The sequence below is a fragment of the Plectropomus leopardus genome, chromosome 6 (assembly GCF_008729295.1).
Source record: "Plectropomus leopardus isolate mb chromosome 6, YSFRI_Pleo_2.0, whole genome shotgun sequence".
In the NCBI taxonomy this organism is placed as follows: Eukaryota; Metazoa; Chordata; class Actinopteri; order Perciformes; family Serranidae; genus Plectropomus; species Plectropomus leopardus.
The window spans coordinates 35,566,721-35,590,931 of record NC_056468.1 but is presented as its reverse complement, the minus strand read 5'-3'; the positions used below and the strand labels follow the sequence as shown (position 1 = coordinate 35,590,931).

Sequence of the window (24,211 nt, the reverse complement as noted above, 5' to 3'; positions counted from 1 at the left end):
ATACGCATATCATACCATGGCTTACCGCTTTCATTTTAAAAAAGTCAGATCGTTTCAAATACACTTCAAAAGTACCAAAAACAAAATTTCGGAACCAAAAAGCAACCCGTGCGAACATGTCCCCCAGATCTGTTCAGCACACAGTACTCTTAGATGCAGGCAGAGTTGTCGTCAAAAAGCTCGGCTCTGTCTGTGCTTTGTGGCGTGATTGTGAAACGCGTGTTCAGTAAATGCATCAGGACGGCGTAAAGATGTAACACTGCTGGTGATGACACAATATAAGGAGCACGAAGGTCCCACAAACCTGGATATGAAGCAGGAGTCTGGTGTTCGCCTCCTGTTTGAACATGATTTTTTTCTAGACCTTGAGTGTGCCTCCTGGCCCTAAACCCAACCATCCCTGACTTTGTCGCCCAAACCTGACCGTCCATGCTGTTGCTGCACCATGTGCATTTGTTGACGTGATGATAGCTGCAACCCGGAGCGTAAACAACGGATGCAGAAAAATGAGAAAGATTTTTGAAAATGTAGACGCAGAAGTCCACTGACAAAGCTGCAACACGTGACAAGCTGAGCTGAGAACGTGTTGGTATCTTTTCTTGTGGGGAAGTGGGGAAATACAATATATGCAGTTCATACAAATGTTCAGAATTCATACACAAATTTGACATGCTTGAAGATCCGAGCTGCTAATATGACTGTAGACTTTTAGTTTTATTTAGCAGAGACATTTGAATTTATAAAAAAAATACAAAAAAGGTTAACATATTCCTGAAGCACCTGTTGCAGCAGAGCCTCAGCGTTGTTACGCAATGCTAAAGGCCTCTGCACGCATGCTCCTGCCTCGTCCCTCTACCTCTGTCCCGTCTCGTCCTCTCCGTCCTGCCGGGGGGGACGGCCGGCTGCAGGAATGCGAGGCGAGAGCTGGGCCCGTCCCAACCGTCCCAAATGACTGCACACACAAAAAAGGATTTAACTCTTTGTCACAATTGTCCCCTCACACTCCGGCCTGCGAGAAAAAACAGCACAGGACTCCCTAAACCAACCCCTCCCCTCGCCACCCCTCAAGCCTGACCCACCCCCGCATTGTATCCACCCCCCTCCTCGCCTGCCCCTACCTTTCTCCTGACCCCGGCCGCGTGCATAAAAGACCCATCAGAAGTATCGCTGGCCACATTTACAAGTGAAAGAGGCCCAATAATGGAGCGGTTAGGGAGAAGAATGAGGAGACAGAGGGGCACTCACAGATGTGGAGGTGGGTGGGGAGGAGGGGGAGGAAGGAGCAGCGTCCCATTGTTGCCCCCCTCCCACCCCTGATGGAGGGGAGGAAGAGGGGAGGGCTGAGAAGGGGTGAGGAGGTAAAATAGGAGGTGAAAGTGGCTTTTTACACCCGATTTGTGATGGAGGAGCAGAGAGGAGGAAGAGGAAAAGAAGGAAAAGAGGAAAAGGAAAGAGAAAGCAAAGGGGACTATTTCACCTCAACTTTTTAAAAACTGGCTCCCTGCAGTCGTAGAAAAGGAGCGGCCGGTCCAGCTGTGGCGCAGGGAGCGTGTGAACACACACTCAGAGGTCATGAGAGGTGTGTGTGAGTGTGTGTGGTGGTCATCCCGGCATTATTATGTATGTGCGTGTCTCATTGTCCGGAAGGACGGAGATGGCGATGCAGCAGCTGGGGGTGAAGAGGCCTCTAAGCTGACCTTCGAACCCCTCCTCTTCCTCACAGTGTTCGTGTGCTGGGGGGGGGGGTGGTGGTTGGGGGGGTGGGGGGGGGGGCAGTTAATGAAGTCATCACGGTGGGATCGCGGAGAGATGTGGCATATATAGGAGGCGACGGGGTGCCGTCAGAGGACGAGGACATGTTTGCAAAACGTCGGTGGGCCGGTCAGCTCCCGCAGGTGACGGTCCACTTTTTGGACGTCGATAAAGAAACTGAGCTGGCTCCGAAAACAGAGTTGGAGAGGCTGAAGTTTGGCAGGAAGTTAGAAGGTGTTTATTGTCGCTGATCCAAAGGCAACAAAGCAAAGTGTTCTGGAGGGAAGCACTTCTGCGTTTTTTAGTGAAGGGTGAAAAGGAACAAGCAGATATTTTATTTTTTATAGTGTCTGGTATGTTTCGGCTTGAACGAACCATGAATTTTCCAAACTATTAATACTGCAACTTTGTCAGTGCCTCTCAAACACGTTCTCATCCGAGTCGTCACATGCTGACGCTTTGCAGTGGATTCCTGCGTCTACTGTTGGCGTGAAATCAACACCAGCACAGGTGGGATGATGCTGCACGTGGTTATTTTTAGGCAACAAAAGCAAATGGCAACCAACACCAGGACGTCAACAAATGCACGTGCTGGCACAGATGGTGAGGTTTACACACAAGAGGCACAAGGCAAGGTGTAGAAAACAAAACATCACATTCAGATGGGAAGCAAACCCCAGACTCCCACATGAAAGTCCGGGGTTTGTTGGATCCATACACTACCCCTCCCCACACATACTCCTCATATTATGTCGTGTCCGGCAGCGTACCACGTTCTCAGCTGATGACGATTAAATGCGACTTCTGGTGTTGGGATCTTACACTTAAAGCACTACCAAAGGGACTGTATCTGTAGACTTCGGAATAAGAACAGGCCTTTCACGGACGTATTACGCACTAGGTGTCCTCTGTGTCAGTTGTTGATGCTCTAGGACGCCGTGTGTCTATTTCTGTCGTGCAACACAAGAATGTGGTTGATTTGAAAAAATATATATCATGGGTTTGGCTCAACATTCATACCAACGCCGGCCTCCTGAGTAAGAGTCAAATATTTGTCGGACCCATCCACCTCCTCTCCCACAGGTCCTGTTTGTGACTTTATTTACACTACATTATTACCTGCAGCATTTTTATGCTGACACCACCTGTCTGCATCTCATACTGCTGCGAAAAGTGTCATGCATCTGACTACAAACGGACACTGTGAAAGGTGTCTTTCAGCGTACGTGTTTGATATCAAAATCGCTGACAAAGCAGCAGCATTTGACAACTATGGAATATATACAGGTTGACTTTTTTTCTTTGTTAACGTAGGGCACTGCTCACGCTGACTTCTACGGCAGTGATGGACGACCACTGTGAATGTGCCTGAAAATCATACTATTCGGCTTCTCATTGCACCACATTCTCGGAGTGCAGAGCGTACTCTGGGCACAGATGGAGCAGCAGAAGGCCTCTGAAAATAAAACTTAATTGTTAATTGCGCTGGGTCTAAAAGTTATCATTCACCGCCCCTGCAGCTCTTCACTTTTCTTCAGATTAACATTATTTATTTATTAGTTTAAACAAATAGTGACAGATGACAGAATTAATCAGAAAAGAGTCGACAGGAAAAGACCAATTTTTAAAATTTATATCATCTTTTCTCCATGTGGACCACAATGTTCCCACAAGCCAGGTGGACTTCAACTTGACACACACACTGAGAATACTAAAGACCTCGGACACCTGTTCATTTCCGATGGAGAAACTATTAATTTCCTGCTAGAGGAGATAGCAGAGCTGCGTCTCCGTCAGTCAGAGGAGTCACATCTCCTCTGCTTCCTGTTCAGAGCCGACACACAGCAGCTCCACTCGTCCTCCGCCAGCGACAGGTGGAGCAAAACAACATGTATCACCAGCTTCCAGGCGTCGGTGTCACCTTTAAGTCCTGATAAAATACCAAATGTCAGGCTGACGGAGGAGCTTTGAAATGAATCTGTTTTAAAGAGCATGAGGTTTATACCTTAATAAAGAAGGAAATATTCAAACTTGTTCTTAAATGAACAACACTCTGAGGTTTTTGGCCACCAGCGGTGCTATAGAGCAGAATTTAGCAAGATTACCATAAAATGCTGTCCCTAAACTGGACAGTTTGCAATAATTGCACAGAAAAGGTTGGCAAACTTGTATAAAGTTAATTCAATCAATTCTGGAAAAATATATATATTAAGTTTATTTAAATTCTCACTTTCTCCAACATCTGCTGATGGCAGCTGTTGGAGAAAGTTAATGGTTTTGGTTTAAGGGAACCTATTATGCTGTTTTCACAGTCTGGGACGTGTTAATGATTAGCAACAACATGCATTTTAATACTTTTTTATTATTTTTGTGCAGTGGTACTTAACAAACTTAACAAAAATGACACAACAAAAAACTGCTGTAAAAATATATACTATTACTTTACACTTTAACTTAAATCTTTTAACTAACCTAAGACATAATAATAACGAGCAAATATCAATTTATTTTCAGAATTTTGACCCTTTTAAAGCCAGTTTGTTTAAATAATGCCACTGTTGTTTTTTTATGACAAAAAGATGTATTTCCTGCTGGGGGGAAATGTTGTGATTTTTGTGATTGCATTTTTATTTTCTGTGCAGGATCAGAATAAAAAAAAAAACAAACAAACCTTCTCTTAGTACTTACAATAAATGTCCACCTATTAAAATTGCATTAAAAATACTACATATTATTATTTTGAACTTTTACTGAGTTCAATTTTCTAAGCAACTTCACTCCTAGACGTATTGCCAAAATATTCATTCATTTTCATAATTGTAACCCTTTAAAAAAAGTTTTTAAATACATTTTAATCAAACAAAGTGCTAAGAAACAGATGAGTTCAATGTAACAGACAGAAACATGTCTTGTATTTAATAAGCATTACTCCTGAAAGACAACAGAACACACTTTGTTGTGCATTTTAAATTTTATTTTTTCCATTATAAACCAGATGTTGTATTTGGCTTCAGTCACCAACATCCAGGCACTTCATGTAACTGTGGCAGAGGCCTGAATTGTCCAAAATGGCTAAAAGAAAATAATGTCCAATTCTGATGGTGACTGCTGTGGTTTAAAATAAGGTAGATTTTGTCATTTATTGGCACTGTAAGAAGTCTGATTACTCTCACTGCCTGGACTGTAAAAGCAGTGATATTTGCTGATATTTGCACGGATTTTACAGACGGTCATCTTTGTTCGGTCTACAACTTTCTCTGCAGTTTAATCAAATAAAGAGAAAAAAATAAAACTGAAATATAATACATCTTAAAAATGATGAAAAAAATCAATAAGTCTACTGACTGTGTAGACTTCTTTTATGTGATAATATTCAGTCTGTTATTGTGTCTTTGCTCCAATAAGAAATTGTCCTCATGCACTGCACATCTAGATTAATTACGCTTGATTTTTGTTTTTATTGCGTTTTAATCGTCTGACTTGTTGCTGCGGTTCTTGGCACAACAAATCATCGATGGTTTATACTCATAAACAAGTTGTAAATAATTCAAACTCATGGCAATATTTCAGAATCAAGAAGTGTTCATTTGACTTCTCACCACACTTTGCATTACAAAGGCAGAGCGAGACTAACTGTTTTTTATCTACAACAACACATCAGGTCCATTTTTTCCTCTGCGTCCTCTTAAAGTGCACTTTGAGTGTGTTTGAACACACAGGCAACATCCTCACACTCCATTTTACATTAAAGACACATAATTATGTATTATTTAATAAAATCCAACTGAATGAAAACGCTCAGAGCTGCAGGTGAACTCTGCTTCACCTCCTCTTCTCTCGGCAAAATGAAGTCTTTACCGCCACCTGATGGCAGAAGTGATGACATCACCCTGCTGGACAGCAGCAAAGACAAACTATTTTCAAGTAAAATTCATCCGCGGCTTCAGATTTCTTCCTCAATATAAAAGAAAAAACAAACATGGCGTTCTTCAAATGACAAAAAACCTTTTGGACTTTGATACAGCACATTATTTAACCCTTTGAGACCTGAGCAAATGAGCCTGACTTCTTTCAAAAACATCTGAGCAGAGCAATTAGCAAAACAAAGATCGAAAAAATTAGCAAGAAATTTGTTTGCAAATTACGTGAAAATTGGTAAAATAAATAAAGATAAGCCAAAAAAAAGTATATTTGAAAAAAAGGAAATCATCTGAAAAAAGTGCTTAAAAATCATAACATTAAGCAAAGATCTACATATGTAATTATAATAACTTCTTCCCTTGCTTTTTAAAAGTAATTTTCTAAATCTACAAATTTATGGACATTTCCTTTAAAGTTGATTATTGTTTTTTTTCCTTCCAAAAAACATGGAGAAAAAAAAGACAATAGGCAACCTGAGGTAATATGCTCCATGCATCTGCTCCGGGTTCACGGGTTTATTAGTTGTGAAAAGCATCTGAAAGCAGATCACTAACCTGAAAGAAAAGTGATGTCACTCCAGGTTTCAAAGGGTTAAAGGAAAACTGACTGACTAAATCTGGTTCAGCACCATCGATGATGATCATACATCACAGGAGCTCTTTGAAACTTTGCGTTGACCATAAAGATCTTTTTCTACACAAATTTAAACATTCAGGTGTATTAAAATCAAATAATACTTTATGATCCCTTTTAGTTAAACTCCCAAAAAAACACCCGAAAATGTGTGTGAGTGAGAAAAGAGCTGCTGACGGGCGAGCAGATGACGCTCCAGCTGCTCGTGGCAGATCTGCTGCGGACACAGTGTGATGGCACAGTGAGAGGAGGACGGCGTGGAGACGAAGACAAACAAATATGGAATAAATAGGCTTTAAAACAAATTAACTGATGAGAATTGATGGCGAGCCGAGTGAAATCTGAGAGCGCGAGAGAACGTCAGAGTTCGTACGTTACAGTTGGGTTTGAGGTAGAGCGTGGCGTCACACCCGGTTCAGACGCTGGATAACGCTCAGGGAGGAAACTCTCCTGTGCTCACAGCTTTACGTGTACCGGCGACGCCTTCAGGGAACCTCAGAATTTACAGCTGCTTTGAATTCTGTGAGTTCAATCCCCCCGTCTCCAGGTGCAGGAGTCGTCCTTGATGCGGCTCTGACCTCCGTGTGGGAGATTCAGCTCTGTTTCTCCTCACTGACTCACCTCAGAGGGAGTTTCCTCTTTCAGTCCTTAAAAATCAGGTCCTCAATCAGCTCACAGGAAGAGGTTGATTTTGGCGGGGACGGCTTTGCACCCCGTGGTGGAGAAGTAATGTCCCTGGACGGGAGTGTAGGTCATGTCGCCCCCCACGGCCTCCACCACGTCACTGCGGCCGCAGCTGCCCCGCTGGCAGAGCTGCGAGCGGACGCAGCGCTCCACGTGGCGCCGGCTCAGCGGCAGGAAGGGAACGAAGCGGGTGATGAGCTTCTGCTGGATGATGCTGGAGTGGAAGAAGCCGCCTGCAGAGAGAGACTCACTTCAGTTTCCTTCGTCTGACAGAGTTTTAACAAAAACGGAGCAAATTAGCTTTTTTTGATCAGCTGAACAAAAACAAGCTGCTGTTTCATCTTTCTGTGTCCAACATTTAGCTCGTTATTCTGCTCCGCTGCAGCGCACCGAGACTTACAATCGTCCCCAAAATACTAGTGGTATTCTAGTTAGTGAAAATAATTCTGAAATATTTCACACCTCTTCAATTCTAAAGTTCAATCCTTTGTGCAAAAATTGTCACAAAAGTCACAAAATAGTAAATCACAATTTCCAAGTCAAAGTCCGAAGTCTATTTTATCTGATTTTTGCCTGATTAAGGTCAAGTGCTGAAACATTGCAAATAAAAGTGACATTGCAAGTTAGACAGCTGGCAGTGTGAACGTTGTTTTGCAGCACATTATTTTGTCTGACCAAAAGTCAAAAACACAAAGATATTCAGTTAATGTTCAATAAACAAGAAAAGTAGCAAATGCTTAATAATAAATCTAACATGCCATTGTGTTTTTGTTATTTTTCCTGACATGCTTCACCTGTGTGTGCGTGTGTGCGTGCGTGCGTGCATGTGTGTGTGTGTGTGCTTGTCTTTGTTTCAGGTGCAGATCACTGGTGATCAGAGCCTGACTGCACTGACTGAGAGCAGCTGTGTGCAGAGCCTTTATCAGCAGCTGCATGTGCTGCTCATTTCTCTCTCTGACTCCCTGCAACCACGACACCTTTTTGTTGTGTTTGGTATCATTTATATTTTGACATTTTCTGGAAATAAATGTTTTCTTTTCGCATCCAGCCTGGTGTGTGTCTCCCTCTATGTTGCAGCATTTGAGCCAGTTGTAACATAGACTTCTAATTCCATTTCTCTCAACATTCCCAATATTGACATCATTAAATGACCCGCATCTGTTTTTTTTTCTCTGCTGTAAATACTTTGTGAATACACATAAATACAGACATTTTTTTATGACAAAATACAAAATAAGTTTTCTCAGAGTTATGACAAAAAAAAAAAAAGTCAAGAATAATATGTTTCTGTCATTGAACGCTGAGTAATGTGCTGATCATTTGAAATGACTGAAGACACTCACTTGTGCTGTTGTAAACCGTCCGTGCGATGGCCTCCTGCAGGTCGGCCAACTTGATCTCCTCTCTGTCCCGTCCGGCCTGCCGGCTCTCCAGAGCCATTTGGTTAATCACCTCCTCTCCTGTGGTGCTGCAGCAAAGAAATGTTCCTCAGAGAGATTTTGAAAAGACTGAAAACAGAGCTATTTTTTTTTACCGAAAACCACCTGACAGTTTTGACTCCTCATACCTGCAGTTGTGAAATCCTGGTTTGTCGTATTTTCAGCTACTGTAAATTATTTTTACTCAAACAGGATTTCCCATCATGTTTTTTCCTGTGTCACCTGTCTGCAACCTGTCTGCAACCAGTCTTTTTCAGTTGCAACGTCTAGTCAGTCCCTCCAGGATTTCGCAATGTTGCGATTGCAAAAATCCACACCAATTCATGTAACCCCTCATTTATTGTGGCCTTGTAACTTTCTCAAATCACCAAATTTCAATGTACAGCTGCGCACAGTGTATTGATCACTCAGTCCTGCTGCGCCTGTCACACACTCTCTCTCACCTAACACTGATGCTGTTTGGGGTTTACCAGACCGGTCATGGGTGTGTGTGTGTGTGTGTGTGTGTGTGTGTGTGTGTGTGTAAGTGTGTCAGTGTGTGTATGTACCCGATAAAGACGTAGATGGCCTTGCGGTAGTTGGTGCGAAACACAACATGGGACGGACCCAGGAAGGGCTCCAAGACGTCTATGAGACCTGGAGGCATCTTCTCCATCTCGTCGAAAAAGAAGACGGAGCGAGCGCACTCCGTCAGGTTCCCCTGAACCCAGTTCTTCAGCTCCTCCTGCAAACCAGAGCAGAGAAACTCAGTCCTGACCCCGACCCCAAAGGCCACACCTGACCTGGATCATACTCAGGACTGCCACAGAGACTCACCCTGTACTCCCTGACCCGGTCCGGTAAAGGGAAGTGCAGCGTGGGAACAAACTGGTGGACGTACGGGCTGCTCATCGCCGAGCCGTACAGATGGTTCCCCAGCATGGAGCTGATGAGCGTCTTTCCAGTCCCAGAGGAGCCATGAAAGGACAGGACCAGGGGCCGCTCTGGGCTTTTATTCTGAAGGAACTTTGCCACCTCCTCTGATACTATTTCCTGCGCCAGATGTTGTCCGTAAACATTCTTGTAGAGGTCCCACTCCAGGTCTGATGGTTGAGAAATAAAGACAGCAGTGATGATAATGTCCCTCAGCACCTTTCTTCATGTGACAGCTTACTGTCATAAAACTTCAGTTAATAGCTATTATTCACTTAAATCACTGACGTTAACAGGCATCTATATGGGACAGACTTTTATTTCTTTACACACAAAACTGTTGTGTGTGCTGTTGTGTTGCTCAGAAAAGACTACTACTACTACTACTAATAATAATAATAATAATAACAATAATAATAATAATAATAATAATAAAAATAACTAATATAGAACATTTCAAGCTTAAGTACAAAGTGCTTCTCAAATGAAAAATATTTAAAGAATAAAATAAAAATATGACAATGTGCGTTTAAAAATGTCCAATGTGTGGTTGTCAACTTCGTTGTTTGTTTGTTTGTCTCTTAATTACCATGAAGTCATTTATTAATTACACTGAAAAACACAACACCATAGAGCAGATTATTCCCATGGGAGTTACTGCAAAATGTCACTGTGTATTTTTGTGAATTTTTAAACTATATGTTAAGAAAGAGTTTGCACAGTATTGATTAGTTCATATTTAAACGGTACCATTATCTCCAATGTTTACAGCAGATAAGACTTCCTGTTTTGCTAGCTAGCATCACAGCCAACTCACGTTAGCCAAGCAGTTATTACAGTGTTAACTAGCTCGACGTAAACACTGTAAACTAAATTATAAGGTGGTTAATACTTTCTGTACACGTACAAAACACATTATATCTGTGTACAGGACAAACTAGCTTGTTATAATTTTGCTTTTTAGCCGAGCTAGCTGGCTAACAAGAAGCAGCGCCCGTTAGCTACCGTTAGCTCGTAAGCTTACCTCTGATGTTGGGCTTAAAGTCGCATTCACAGCTCTCTGAAATGCTGCAGTAAAGTTTCTGAAAAACGCCGAAAACCGGATTACAAAAACATAAAAACAGCACAGACAGGATGGCCAACATTTTGGCTGCCCGCGGCAGACAGAAAACCCCGAATGGACCGTCTTCCAAACACGACCGGTCGGTTTGTAGTTTTTTTTACTTCGAGGGAGGCGTCTGGAGACACACAACGAAGTGATATAAAGGACTACAGTTCCCAGAAAGCATCTGGCATGGGGCGTAGTCTGTGGGACACGTTGGAGGATCACAGTCCACAGAGAATAGCTGTCAACACATCACGAAAATTTTTTTTTTTGTATCGCTGTAACATCAAATATTTTATTAGAAAAAATATTAAATTATAAATTAATATAATTTTTATGAGCATATTTGGAAAACCTGGTAGAATAAAGTGGGGATGTTGTTGTAATATCATAACAGCTGTTTTTATCAGCAAAGATATATTTTTTCAGACATCTAAATTAGACATTTATATTTGTAATAAAGTTTAATTTTGTATGGAAATAAAATACAGTAAAATAGAAAATTATAAAAATTTCATTCATACAGCAGAGGGTGCTATTAATGTAGAAATGGTTTATTTGGGCACCATGGTGCATTAAGTTAATTTTTTAAAAAATTTACAAGAGAAACTGTCAGGATGGAAAAACCTAACTCAAAATAATTTTGTATGGTTGTATTTTATGTTATTTTACTTCAAATTCTTCTATTTATTTTTTTTTAAATCTATTTAATTATTTATTCATTTATCAGAATACAGAACAGCAGTGGGAATAAAACTTTTTATAGCCTAATAGTGAAACCTAAACATATTTAAAGTGTCTGACAAACTAACATAATATAATTGAAAATATTTCAGTACTATTTCAGTAACTAAGTATTGAATAAATTAAGTAAAGTAACAGTTAAAATGTATTGGATTTAGTAATAGCATAGCAAATGATGAAAAGAGTTATATAGCCCCAAAAGTAGTTAGTAAATCCAAATCAATTTCACAAGGAAGATATTTTTGTATTATTTAATTCAGATTTATATATATATATATATATATATATATATATATATATATATATATATATATATATATATATATATATATATATATAATACTTGGCAAAAATTAAAATTCTATTTACTTAATATCTGGATAAAAATAGGTTGCAATAAATATATCAACTCATATTTATGATAGTGTTTTGCTGAATTCATCACATTTACACATGTATCTATCGACAGACGTATGTGACAGTTTCACACAATAAATTGGCATAACAGTGAGGTAAACATGTTTATTTACATTTCACATTTCAGATAAATATTACATATTAATTCTATGTAAAGTAATAGAAATCCTCTGTACCTGTGTGCTGCACATGTGTGTTCAGGATCAGTTCACTTCCAATTCACAGTGATAATAAGAGATAAAGAGCTTTAATTGTGAAAAACAAACAAAAAAAAGTTTTTCAAAATAAGTTCTGAACTGACCCCCACAATGATTACAGCACCAGTAATCTCAACCAAGATGACATTAAATATTCACTCCAAATTAGAAAATCCTAACAATTAACACATAATAATGAACATATAAAAATGGAAACGTAAATGTAATGTTATTCTGTTATTGGGTTGTACAATATGGCATACATTTGGTACAGATGTGGATTTAGTGAAGGTCCAGCCTTCATGCAGACAAAAAAAAACATTCAGTCTAACAGACCGAGGCACGGCCTCATCGCACTGAGAGGGAAATTACACATATCGCATGTATTATCATGTTTACTGTACATATATATATATTTGTACATATACTGCTCCTTTAATTGTGTGTTTTAATGTTATAATCATTTGAAATTATTTATGTAAATATTTGTGAAATCTGTATGATGAATATGATCTGTCTTGTTATCGTGTGACTTTATATTGCAGTTTTATTTCACTGAATTTCTGGGTAAAATCAGGTCATATTTATTGAATATCTGGATAAAATAAGTTGGATTCAATAAATAATATAAATTATGCCAACTCATTTTGACATGGATGTTGACTACCAATGTATTTAGGGACTGTACTTTATGTTTTAGAGTAGGAGGGTGGCTGTGATTTGACTTTATTATTATTATTATTATTATTATTATTATTATTATTATTTTATTTTTTTAATAAAAGATACGACCATACCTCCCCTACCGTCTCATAAATAACAAACGGTCCCTAAGAGACTATGTACTGTTCCTGTCAAATAAACAAATAAAATCACGTTTAATTTCTTTTATCTCTCTGAATTTGTACCATGGAGCCTTACCTGACTAAACTGTTGCCTGTTTGCTCCCTATAGTGTTGTACATGTGATGAAAACAGAACTCTGGGAATGTGTGTTTGCTTGGAAATAACTGACTAAACAGAAAGTAAACAGTTGCCACTGAGAAAAGCCGAGAAACCCTAACCCTAACCCTAACCCCTCTAAGTGTAAAGGAGCTTCTCTCAGGTGTGCATGTAACGCCCACAAACGTAATAAACCACAAGCGTGATAAATATCTGCAGCTTTTAATGGCATGATCCCACAAACGTTATAAATTTCCCACAAACGTAATAGCAGTTGCCTACTACAAATGTCTAGAAAAGACATCCATGTGATGCACAGAAGAGACATCTATATGACATACAGAAAGGACATCTATAATACGTCCAGAAAAGACTGCCATTGCGTTTTGGGAAATTTATTAAAAGCTGCAGATTTGTATTACGTTTATGATTCATTACATTTGCAGTTGTTACAGTGCACATTTCAAAGCGACCTTTGATTGTGTGCACTGTGCTGCTCTGAGCATTAAAAAGAGTAGCAATACTGTAAGAGATGTTTGTCTTTTGTCAAAGTTGAATCACAAAATTGCCACGTTATCACTTTTCATGAAAACAAAAAACACTTGCTCATTTTTTTGCAAGAAAAAAAGCACCCCACCACAAGAGAACCCGGCACAGTACCGCATATTTACACTCATATCTCCCATTCACATTTTGGTTAATTGTGAAGTCCTTATATTAAATAAAAGATGCAGAGACACACTGGTAGTGGAGTGTGTATCATTAAGGCTGAGTCCTTACTGCAGCAGCCCAGATTCAAGTCTAGCCTGGGCCCTTGCTGAGGCCTCCAGCCTCAGCTAACACCTGCGCAGAGGCATAAGGAATTTTCTATGGCAAGTTGGTTTTTCTGGTCTATAAACATAGATTTTCTTGCTTCATAGCTGGTTGAAAACAATGTATTTACTCTTATTTAGCTTATGACTCCTTATATTTTTATTGTATATGGTCCGCAACCAAAAAAGTTTGGCCACCAGTGCTCTAGAGTCTATAAGCTGACTGTATGAAGTGTGTTTGCGGCTGCAGTGGAAACATCGACTCGCTCTCCCTTTGATAATGTAATGACGTTCCAGTTTCTCTTGAGTGAGACATCAGGCTTCAGGAGCAGCTCAATGTCCAACAGACTGTCCCATGCAAGACTGAGAACATGACAGGGAGCTCGTCCCAGATAAGCGAAGTTATTAAAAACAGGTCTGGGGTCAGAGCGGTCTGGCGGGCGGCTCCAGCCTGTTGGACAGGGCGGTCAGAACCTGGTCAAACTTGGCGTATCGAAGAGCCTGACTCTCCCCGGCTCCCCTGCTCCCCCACAGGAGTCTCATCTGGAAGTCTGTGAGGAAGATCTCCGAGATCTCCGCCCGCTCCTGGAAACCTGCAACATCACATTACATCACCTTAGTCAACAGTAGAGCTCAGAATATGTTTTTTCTTTGGCTGTTTGTGCAAAACTTGACAAAATTCCCTTAAACAGGTCTTGAGATATTGTGTTCATAAGAATGAGAAAGATGCAAGGTCTAAGTGACAGTGATCTTTGACCTTTGATCACCAACATCTAATCAGTTCATTCTTGACTCCAAGTTGATGTTTGTGCCAAACTTGAAGAAATTCCTTCTGGCATGAGACAAATGAGGTCACAACAGCCTTGACCCTTGACCTATGACTACCAAATTCTACTTGAGTCATTCTTGAGTCAATGAAGACATTTGTGCTAAATTTGAAGAATGTCCCTCAAGGCGTTCTTGATATGTCATGTTCACGAGAATGGGACTACGAGATGAAAAAACAGTCTGCCATGGCTATCAGTATTTACCTTGTAGTTTGCTCTCAGCGTTGGAGTGGTAGATGCCCCCCAGCTGAGCGATGGTCCTCGCCGCCCCCAGGTGGAACATGACGATGTCCACCCCGACTTCCACCGTCTCCCACGGCTCTGTTCCATCACCAACCGCCACGCTCTTCTCCAACAGAGACAGGAGGGGCAGGACGTGGGGGAAAGTGGTGCTGGACAGCGGACAGCTCTCTGGAGGACACACACAGAGTCAGTGTGTTTTCCATTAAATGTGGATACGCTCTACAAAGGGACTGTGCAGGACACTCCTACCTCTCCCGTCGTTCAGACTCTTCATAAACGGCCTCAGAGTTTTCTCATAGAGGATAGCGCCTTCTGTGTGTCGCTGCCGTAACGCCGTCCAGGTCTGCTCCAGGCGGGACACCTGAGAAACCGAAAACATCACAGCTAAAGCCTAGCAGACCACCAAATTTTAAGCAGTTCACTGTCCAAATGCACGTTTGTGCCGAATTTGAGGAGATTTCTTCAAGGTGTTCTCGAGATATCTCATTCACAAGAATGAGATGGACGCAGGGTCCCGGTGACCACAAAAGTCTAATCAGTTCATCTATGAGTCAAAGTGAACATTTGTGCCAAATTTGAAGAAATTCTCTCAAGATCTTCTTGAAATGTTGCATTTACCAGAATGTAATGGAGGAGGCCACAGTGACCTCAACCTTTTGACTTATGACCACCAAAATCTAATCAGGTCATCTTTGAGTACAAGTGTACGTTTGTGCTAAATTTGAAGTAGAAGTGTTCTAAAAAATATTGCGCTCCTGAGGATGGGATGGACAAGGACAAGGACCTCAACAACTGACTTATAACTCCCATAATTGAATCAGTTCATTGTTGAGTCCCAGTGGACGTTTGTGCCAAAACTAGAGAAATTTCCTGGAAGTGTTTTTGAGTTATTGTGCTCATGAGAATGTGACAGATGAGGACACTGTGACCTAATCCTTTGACTTACAACTCCAAAAATCTAATCAGTTCATTGTTGAGTCAAACTGGATGTGTGTGCCAAATCTGAAGAAATTTCTTTGGGGATGGACAACCTCCGGCCTCTGATGTTGCTGGCGTGAAGGCATTGAAACAAAAAAATTCAAGGGGGGTTCAGGGGTTATACTGCAGATTTTATTGCAGATGACTGATTAGGGCATCAACAATCACCTTGGTAAAGCAATATGTTAGTCTCTCGACTATATCATCGTTCAGGTTCAGCCGGGGACATCAACTCCAGAGTCTGTGATGCATGTTTACCTGCGGCAGCTCCAAAGCTCTCATGACGGCAGCGAAGCCGAACATGTTGCCCATGTTGCTCTTGAGCTCGGCTGCGATTTGGATGATTTTGTGCAGCAGGCCGGCCCTCTCCTCCGTCGTCCCCGTGCAGCCCAACACATCCACAGCCAACATGATGGCCATGGTCTGGCACCTGCAAGAGAGACGAGTTTAGCTCATCACAATCATATCGACATAAATCGGTATCCCCAAACACAAAAATAAAAAGTCATATAAGTTGCTTTATTTAATTTCCTCCAAAAAGAGGAAAATAAAATAAAAACAAACTGTTACATGAAAGGAAAAAGAAAAGGCGCATTTTGTGCCTTACTCGTGGTTAAAATCTGAGGGTGGTATGAAAGAAAAAAAGGTCATGTTGTTTCAAATTAAAACGCCGGGGATCTCTGAATCCTCGCTCACCTCTCCAGCAGGTCCAGTCTCAACTGTTGGCCATGTGGTAATGTCAGCAGCTCCATGCCAGAACTGACTCCCATCATCCTTTGCACCTCTGGAGTCACCTCCAGGATTCTGGCCACCTGAAATACACAGACACGTCATTGTTAATCTGTTTCTGCACATGCGTGTCTGCATCTGATGGGTGATTTAATGTCATGTATTTATTTTTTCTTTAGTTAGTGGTAATTGTATTAATTAAATAAAAACATACATAAATAAATAAATATTTTTCTCAGTAACATTATCCTAAATATATAATTATAAGAATGATAGTTTTCTGGAAATTTTTCCCTAGTTTTTATAATAATAATAATAATTTTTTTATTTTATTTTTTTTTTGCAATTTTCCATTTCTTGTTAAGTTCTTCATTGCTTTTTTCCCCTCATGTTTTAAAAAGAAATCAAACTAATTTTCTTAAGTTTAAATTCCCGTGAAAGGCTTCTGAACGCAGCACAATAAAAGATGTCGATGTCAGGTGTTAAAAAGGTTCAAATGCACATTAAAACACAACATTGTCACATTATCATTTTATACACATCCACATATCCATTAGATACTGGACAACATTAGCATTAATTTAAAGTAGTGTTTTGGGCCTCAACTGTAGCTCCAATATGAATTCTCCTTTTAGCTCTGTTTTTGGTCTCTACCAACACCTGCGGGAAATTACTGACTCTTGAGCTGCTCAATGCAGCACTGAGTTCACCAGCTAATCTTTGCCACAGATGATGTAAAAGTACGAATAAGAGCAGTACCGTGCAGTCAGCCTTGGTGATGTGCTTGGCCGCTGTGTGGGGGTCGACCTCGGCCAGCAGCTCCTTAACCCTCCGCAGGATGCCCACCTCCAAAGGCTTATTCTCCTTGGGCATCAGCGCCGACTCGTACCGGCTCGGTTTGAAAGAAGACACCGTCTCTACCACCGGCGAGAAGTACACGTTTCCGTCCTCCGCCCTCTGTGGATCTACACCTGCTGACCCTTCCTCGGCCCGCAGCCTCTCCACGTAGCTCTGAGGGCCGGGGTACAGTTCTGTGTAACAGCTTCCTCCTTCATCAGAGGACGGGGAGTCCTGGTTCGGATGAGGCTGGGGTGTGTCGTTACTCTGTTTGTGGAGGGTGCCGCTGGGAGAGGGCAGGGGTCGCGTGGTGTCTGAGTGTCGGGAGAGGGACGGGGACGGAGACACGCTGGCTGCCCGGCTGCTGCCAGGGCTTCTGGACTGTGGAGCTGCAGATTGAAGAAGTTAGGGAGGAATATTTGCGAACTCTAGCAGCAATGTTTTTCAGTCCACTTTTGTCAAGACAAGCTATATTCAAAAACAGCTCGTCACTGCAGTTTTTATCAAACAGGAGGAAACAGTGTATTTGTTGGAGACTAAGTTCAGCTGCTGATTAATCCACATTTGTTGACGTAGTGCAGTTATAATAAAGTGATTCACACTGGGAATTGTTTTGTACTTTTAGTATACACCGAGCAGCCAGTCAAGGACCCCACCCCGGATTGAGGTCCTAGCTAGACCTATAATGTCTTAAAATCAGAGAAATATCCTAAAATTCTAGAAAACAACCCTAAAATCCAAGAAATGTTCTAAAATGCAAGACATTTCCTCCAATCCTAGAAATGCACTACAATCGCAAACACATGCTAAAATCCTAGAAATGTCCTAAAACTCTAGAAAAATTCTACAATCCTAATGTCCTTAATCCTAAAATGCACTAAAATCCCCCAAACCCCTCCTACAATCCTAGAAATGTCCCAAAGTCCTAAAACCAAAGTGTAAAAGTATCATTCTACAGTGATTTATTATAAAACATTACAGTTACATCCTGTAAAAACCCTGGAAATAATCAACAGTGTGCCTCTGTTTTTTTAAATAATTAATTTCGTTTTATCATGAATAAGTGACAATCTGACTGAAATGAAGGCTTGTGGAGGTACTGGAAAAAAATGTGTTTACAGAAGGAACAAAGAGTAGGAAATATGATTTAATAAACAACAATAAATTACAAACAAAATAAACCTCACATGTCCTCTCGTCTAATTCTCCTTCCTTAATTTTTGTTCCATGGTAACCTGTCACCACATTTCACTCTTATCTCAGTACTACATCTGATGGTCAAGGTCCAAGTTTGCCGAGCGAGACTCTCTGTGCTGCTGCTGCTGCTGCATATCTCATACACCGTGAACTTTAGTCCTGCTGGGTGCCACCACCCTCAGAGCTGCTTTAACCATCAGAGCTGGTCAACAGTCAGTCAGTGTGCGGGCTGCTGAGAGGGAGGCTGGATGTGTGAACAACAGGCTGCTGTTGAAAGGTGAAATCTGTTGACTGGGACGCTCTCACTAAGTGTTTGGATCAAAGAATCGAAACACAGGCTAACACGGGGATCAGGCTGGAGGTACGGTAATATAAAGGGTCATTTTTACTGATTTTAGCACAGTTGCACTTGTGTTCATGTTGTATGATGTGAAAAGTACCATGATATGCATGCATGGAGTGTTTGGCTGAACCCTAAGAATTTGCAGATGGATGTCTAACAACTTCCAGATGTTTCCTTTTGGCAAGTTCAACACTGCTCTGAGCAACCTGGCTTCAAACGGTTCTCATTCACAACTTTGGTTTATTCCTAAAGTTCATCTCATAGACTGTGGGAAGAAAATCCAAGTTTAGAGGTCTGGATGAGTAGACTCACAGCAGCGGGAAAACACAATGAGAACCAGATTCAGGAAAAAAAATCGTTATGATTAAATCAAGAACTCAAAGCAATTATTTTGGAAACAGATCAACCCAAAACATTGCCTCATGTTTCTTTTTTACAGAACATTTCAGGACCAGAGATATTTTTTTCCTTATACTGATCCATCAGTCCATACATTTATATTATTTTTAACCCTTAAACACCTAAGGAAAATTCGTTTGATTTCTTTTGAAGACTTCTGTAACTCTTTACATCACGTTTCTCCTGTGCTTTTTTTTCAGGTGATTTTCTTTTAACTTTTTATTAATTTCTTCCAAATTTTTGGGGCATTTTTTTATTGAGATGCTCATTGTCTTCGTCCCATGTTTTTCCCATTTCAGCCAATATACTGGGGTTTCAAAGGGTTAATATATTACTATTAGTTTATTGGAAGTAGTAGCTCATAATAGACAGGTGTTATCTTTTGTGAACCTGTGACCATACTTTCACTCACTCTAAGCAGCTAAAGCTGAACATTTTACAAATAATTGTTCTCCTTATTCTTGTTAGAATCATATGTGTAAGCTTATGTGACCTTGGACTCGTAAATACCAAAAACAGCTGCTATTAAATTCCGCTTATCGTTCAACACCTATCATTACTGAGCAACACAAGTATGAGTATACACAAAGATGTGAAACCTGAGAGAGGGAGCATTTCTCACATTCAAAAGCTTTTGTAAACCTCCTGGGAATTAGCCATAGGAATTCCCACATTGTGAGGTTATGCAATCAGGAAACTGTTACTGAGCTGCAGGAAATCTGAGCATTATGTAACCTTGTAAAACAGCCTTGTAATGGTTTGCATTCACTCTGTTTTGGCTGCCTCACTGAAACCTATAGTTGACAGATTTGACAGTCTTTTCTCTCAACTTTGTTCAACTAAGAGCCAGAAAATATTGCTGTTTTGTAGAAAACTTGATGGCAACCTATAACAGTAACCACATGCGATGGTGGTATTTTGCATTGTCAAGCACAGTGGTTCACAACTGGTCCAGCCACGGGGTTCAGATTTCTCCTTCAACGTCCACACAAAAGATAAATGACAACGTAAATTCACTATACTTAAAAATAAAGTGTTTTTTTTTTAAAACCTTGTGACATGTTGTCAAGTCACTTGCAGTAGAATGGACCCACAACCCACTTTTGGACTGCAACCCACGAGTTGGGAACCACTTGTCGAGCACACAACAGTCTTACTCCTAAAGTCAGATAGCAGAAGTCCAAAAGAGCTACCATGATTTAAGTGCCATCATCCGCCTATGTCAGCATAAGTCCACCTTTGTGTGGACGTCCAAAATGCGGTCCAAAATTTAGGCCCATACATGCCATCCTGTGTATGTGAGAACACCTAAACCTGTGCAGATAGCCAATAAAGTATAAAACAGAACCACATGCATGTCTGTTGTCCATATTCATTTTGAAGGACATCCAGCCCAAGCTGATCGACACTCTACTGTGACTAACATCATCTTAGCTCTTGAAATTTAAACAAGCACAAGAACAAGGTGCCTTTTCTGGAAAATCCACCTTCTCCTAAACTGTCTGACAAAATTAGGATCAGAATCCAAAGGGGATGAAAAGAACATGTTAAACCTACAATACATTTCTGGTGCTTTTGTAGTTTGTTTAGTCTGTGAAGTGTCTCTTAGATGTTACTCCTGCAACACCAAATTTTAATTTGGAAAACATCTACTAAAGCTAAAATGTGCCTATTTTCTTGAAGCTGGACTACTAAAAACTTTGGTTAGGGGCATTGAAATTTTAAGATGAGCATGGTTGTACGACTGCGTAGTGCTTCTAAAATCTAATGTGCTGTTAAAGTTCTTCAAAAGGTCAAGAACTTCTGCAACATCATGAGTCCAGCTTAGAGATTTATGTTCAGATGTTAGTTTGGTTGATGCATATTCTCAAACTCTGTAAAGCACTGTAAAGAACTGTAAAGCATTGTTGACCCGAAACAATCTAATATTTTACATCTCTTTCAGAGATGCACCGACCGATGTTTGCAGCCCTTGTGGTGCTGCTCTGCTCTTCATCCTCTGTAAACGGAGGGAAAGTCTTGGTGTTCCCCTGTGATGGAAGCCACTGGGTCAACATGAAGGTCCTCGTTGAGGAGCTTCACTCCAGAGGCCATGAAATCACAGTGATGCGGCCTTCAGACAGCTGGTACATCAAGACCGAGTCCCCGTACTACAAATCCATCACTATAAATACCCCTGCTGGTTTTGATGAGGAACAGTTTGGACTGTTTGTAAAAACGATGGTGAACTTGCGTCGGGAAGGTGCTTCACTTTGGACTAAAATAGCTCTCGAGTATGAACTGGTGGAAGCGTTCTATCAGATGAATAAGCAGGTAGTTCAGATGGTGGAAGATATGTTTGAGAATACCGAACTGATGCGAAACCTTTCCGATGCTAAGTACGATGTGGTTCTGACTGACCCTGCGATGGGTGCAGGGGTGCTTCTTGGTCATCGTTTGGGTCTTCCAATTGTCTTTAATGTGAGGTGGACTATTCAGGGTGAAGGGCATCAGGCAATCGCACCTTCTCCACTCTCCTACATCCCAATACCAGGGTCAGAGCTGACTGACAAGATGACGTTTGCTGAGCGAGTCAAGAACTTACTTTACTATTTCTTCACCTGTTGTCAAATTTGGTATGTCACAGAACCCAACTACAAACCATTCGTCCATCGTTATTTTGGAAATGATGTCCACTACATGGAGCTGTTTCAGGCAGCAGACATCTGGTTGATGAGGAATGACTTCACATTCGAGTTCCCACGACCCACAATGCCAAATGTCGTATACATGTCAGGATTTCAGTGCAAACCCTCCAAGCCCCTTTCGAAAGAACTAGAAGACTTTGTCCAGAGCTCTGGTGAACACGGCGTCATCGTTATGACGTTGGGAACTCTGGTGGCCGACCTTCCTGATGACGTCACCGAGGAAATCGCAGCTGCTTTCGCACAACTTCCTCAGAAGGTGATCTGGAGGCACAAAGGAAAAAGACCATCCACACTTGGCAACAACACCCTACTGGTGGACTGGCTGCCCCAAAACGACCTCCTGGGTCACCCCAAGACCAGAGTGTTTGTGGCTCACGGAGGCACCAATGGAATACAGGAGGCCATCTACCACGGCGTCCCCCTCGTCGGTTTGCCCCTAATGTTCGACCAGCCCGACAACCTCTCCAGGATGAAAGCAAGAGGTGTGGCCAAAGTCATGGACATCGCAACCGTAAACAAAGACAACTTCCTGGAGGCGCTGAAGGAGGTACTCTACAACCCAACCTACAGGGAGAAGATGAAGGCGCTGTCCAACCTGCAGAGAGACCAGCCCATGAAACCACTGGACAAGGCCATGTTCTGGATCGAGTTTGTCATGAGGCACAAAGGAGCAGGACACCTGAGGACAGAGTCCTACAAGATGTCTAGGATCCAGTACCACTCGATTGATGTGGTGGCATTCCTGCTGGCAGCTGTTTTGCTTGTTTTTGCTGTTTTTGTTTCAGCAGTTAAGTTTTTGTGTCGGAGAGTGTTTTGTAGAAGCAAAGTCAAAAAGGAATAATGAATGCACAGGAAGTCGGTTGTGTCAGACTTTCTGGATCCTGTCAAGAAAACAACAGTGGCAAACTAATCTGTTCTTTATTTAGAGCAAACAGTCTTAAATTGGTATCCTAACATGCCCCGAGTATGTATGCATCCACAATCCTTACAGTGTTTCCCTAAGAGTAAGAGTTTAAGAGTTTTGTAATGATCCTAAAATATTTTTACACTTATTATAACAAACTATCCATTTAGGCCTAAAATTGAAGCCAATGCAGAAGCATCAAAAAGTGCAGTTCCTCCAGTGGTGACTTGAGGCTGGCTCCAAGAGTGAGTCAATCCCTATAGACCCTCATGTTAAAATGGCCAACTTTACAGCAGAAATAAATATGTCTACAGCCTGGTACAAAACAATGTTCATTCATGACAACTGTACGGAGGTGAATTTTTGTATAACTCACCAGTTTACATTTTATTAAGGCTTGAAATTAAGAATAATTAAGGACAGGCTGTCTGCAGGGGGTCCTCACAGTCCACAAATCAACGGGTGACATTATTTTTAACAATAAGGATCGCCTTATGTTCCAGCTGTGGCCTTTAAAAAGTTACATCCAGGCCAGATACAATCAGGCAGTTGGTCAGTGCCCTAAGTTTTTGGGTTCAAAGGAACAGGACAAACAACCCAAAAAAAAATGGCTATTACTGGTACTATTTGGTGAGAAGTTAGATCTAGAGACAAGCAGTCAGCTTTTACTCCATATCTAGTGATGTTCTTCAGGGATGTCATTTGTGGTTTCTCATTTGTATAAAGAAACCACTGTACTTACTTTAAATAAACAAAAAAAAGCTTAATTTTCTGAAAAAATATAGATGCATATTGTAAATTTCTATCACCATAACCAGGTGACGATTCAATATTGTTTATGATTTCTAGTGACAATGTGATGTTCTCATGTTTTTGTTCCATTAATTTCTCTTCAAATAATGATTTTGAACAAGCTGTGAATGAAATCTAACAATATATGTGACAGAAAAAGATTAATAAAGTATTTCAACATTGTGGTCTTGTGCACTGCGTAACAATGGAAAACAGTTCCTGTTTCTGCTTCAGAAAAATTGGATGAATTAAGATGTACTTTTTGCAAATATAATCACCCTGGGTCATCAGGCTGCAAAGTGCGAATGCATATTGAAAAATTAGCATTCTGGACAATGCTCATACACAGTTATATACGCAAACAGCCAATACAGTGTACAACAATGATGACTTACAGTTTTAATAAAAACAAATACAATATAAATATATTAAGAATCACGGTAAAAAAATGGAAAATATTGTTATTAATTCCATAATAATGATTGCAACTTTATCATCCAACCCAAAGTGTTATTCCTTATTTTTGAGAGGTAACTGAAACAAATGCTTTATGCAAACTTTATCCAGCCAACAATTCATGCTGCCATCTTTGTCCCATTATGTGTGAAATGTACTTTAACTTGTTCAAATTTTCTCTCTCAAAGTTATATTTTCTGCCTTAAGAAAGAGCAGCCCAGATTCCAGAAGAAAATGTTGGCATTGTACGTTTCCGCAAACC

At 40.8% G+C, this 24,211-nt stretch overlaps 3 protein-coding genes across 4 annotated transcripts in view; 1 reads left to right on the top strand and 2 right to left on the bottom strand.

Annotated features, from left to right (window-relative positions):
- Positions 1 to 6,032: 6,032 nt before the first annotated feature.
- On the bottom strand, positions 6,033 to 10,493 carry tor2a (torsin family 2, member A). The gene is made up of 5 exons (XM_042488377.1): positions 10,366 to 10,493; positions 9,246 to 9,511; positions 8,978 to 9,153; positions 8,334 to 8,458; positions 6,033 to 7,223 (listed from the first exon to the last, which is right to left on the bottom strand). The coding sequence occupies exons 1-5, from the start codon at positions 10,484 to 10,486 to the stop codon at positions 6,979 to 6,981; spliced, it is 933 nt and encodes a 310-aa protein (XP_042344311.1). The 5' UTR covers positions 10,487 to 10,493; the 3' UTR covers positions 6,033 to 6,978.
- A 1,205-nt stretch (positions 10,494 to 11,698) lies between these two features.
- Positions 11,699 to 24,211, bottom strand: part of LOC121944178 (SH2 domain-containing protein 3C-like) — a 35,006-nt gene continuing 22,493 nt past the window's right edge. For both annotated transcript variants that reach the window (XM_042487883.1, XM_042487884.1), the window contains 6 exons: positions 17,094 to 17,560; positions 16,302 to 16,417; positions 15,864 to 16,035; positions 14,877 to 14,988; positions 14,589 to 14,795; positions 11,699 to 14,150 (listed from right to left, as the gene is read on the bottom strand). In XM_042487883.1, coding sequence (XP_042343817.1) covers positions 13,981 to 14,150; positions 14,589 to 14,795; positions 14,877 to 14,988; positions 15,864 to 16,035; positions 16,302 to 16,417; positions 17,094 to 17,560 — 1,244 coding nt within the window. In that variant the 3' untranslated portion in view covers positions 11,699 to 13,980. The remainder of the gene's footprint in view (positions 14,151 to 14,588; positions 14,796 to 14,876; positions 14,989 to 15,863; positions 16,036 to 16,301; positions 16,418 to 17,093; positions 17,561 to 24,211) is intronic.
- LOC121944181 (UDP-glucuronosyltransferase 2A2-like) lies at positions 18,182 to 22,991 on the top strand. The gene is made up of 2 exons (XM_042487886.1): positions 18,182 to 18,729; positions 21,056 to 22,991. Exon 2 carries the CDS (start codon positions 21,058 to 21,060, stop codon positions 22,636 to 22,638), a length of 1,581 nt encoding a protein of 526 aa, XP_042343820.1. The 5' UTR covers positions 18,182 to 18,729; positions 21,056 to 21,057; the 3' UTR covers positions 22,639 to 22,991.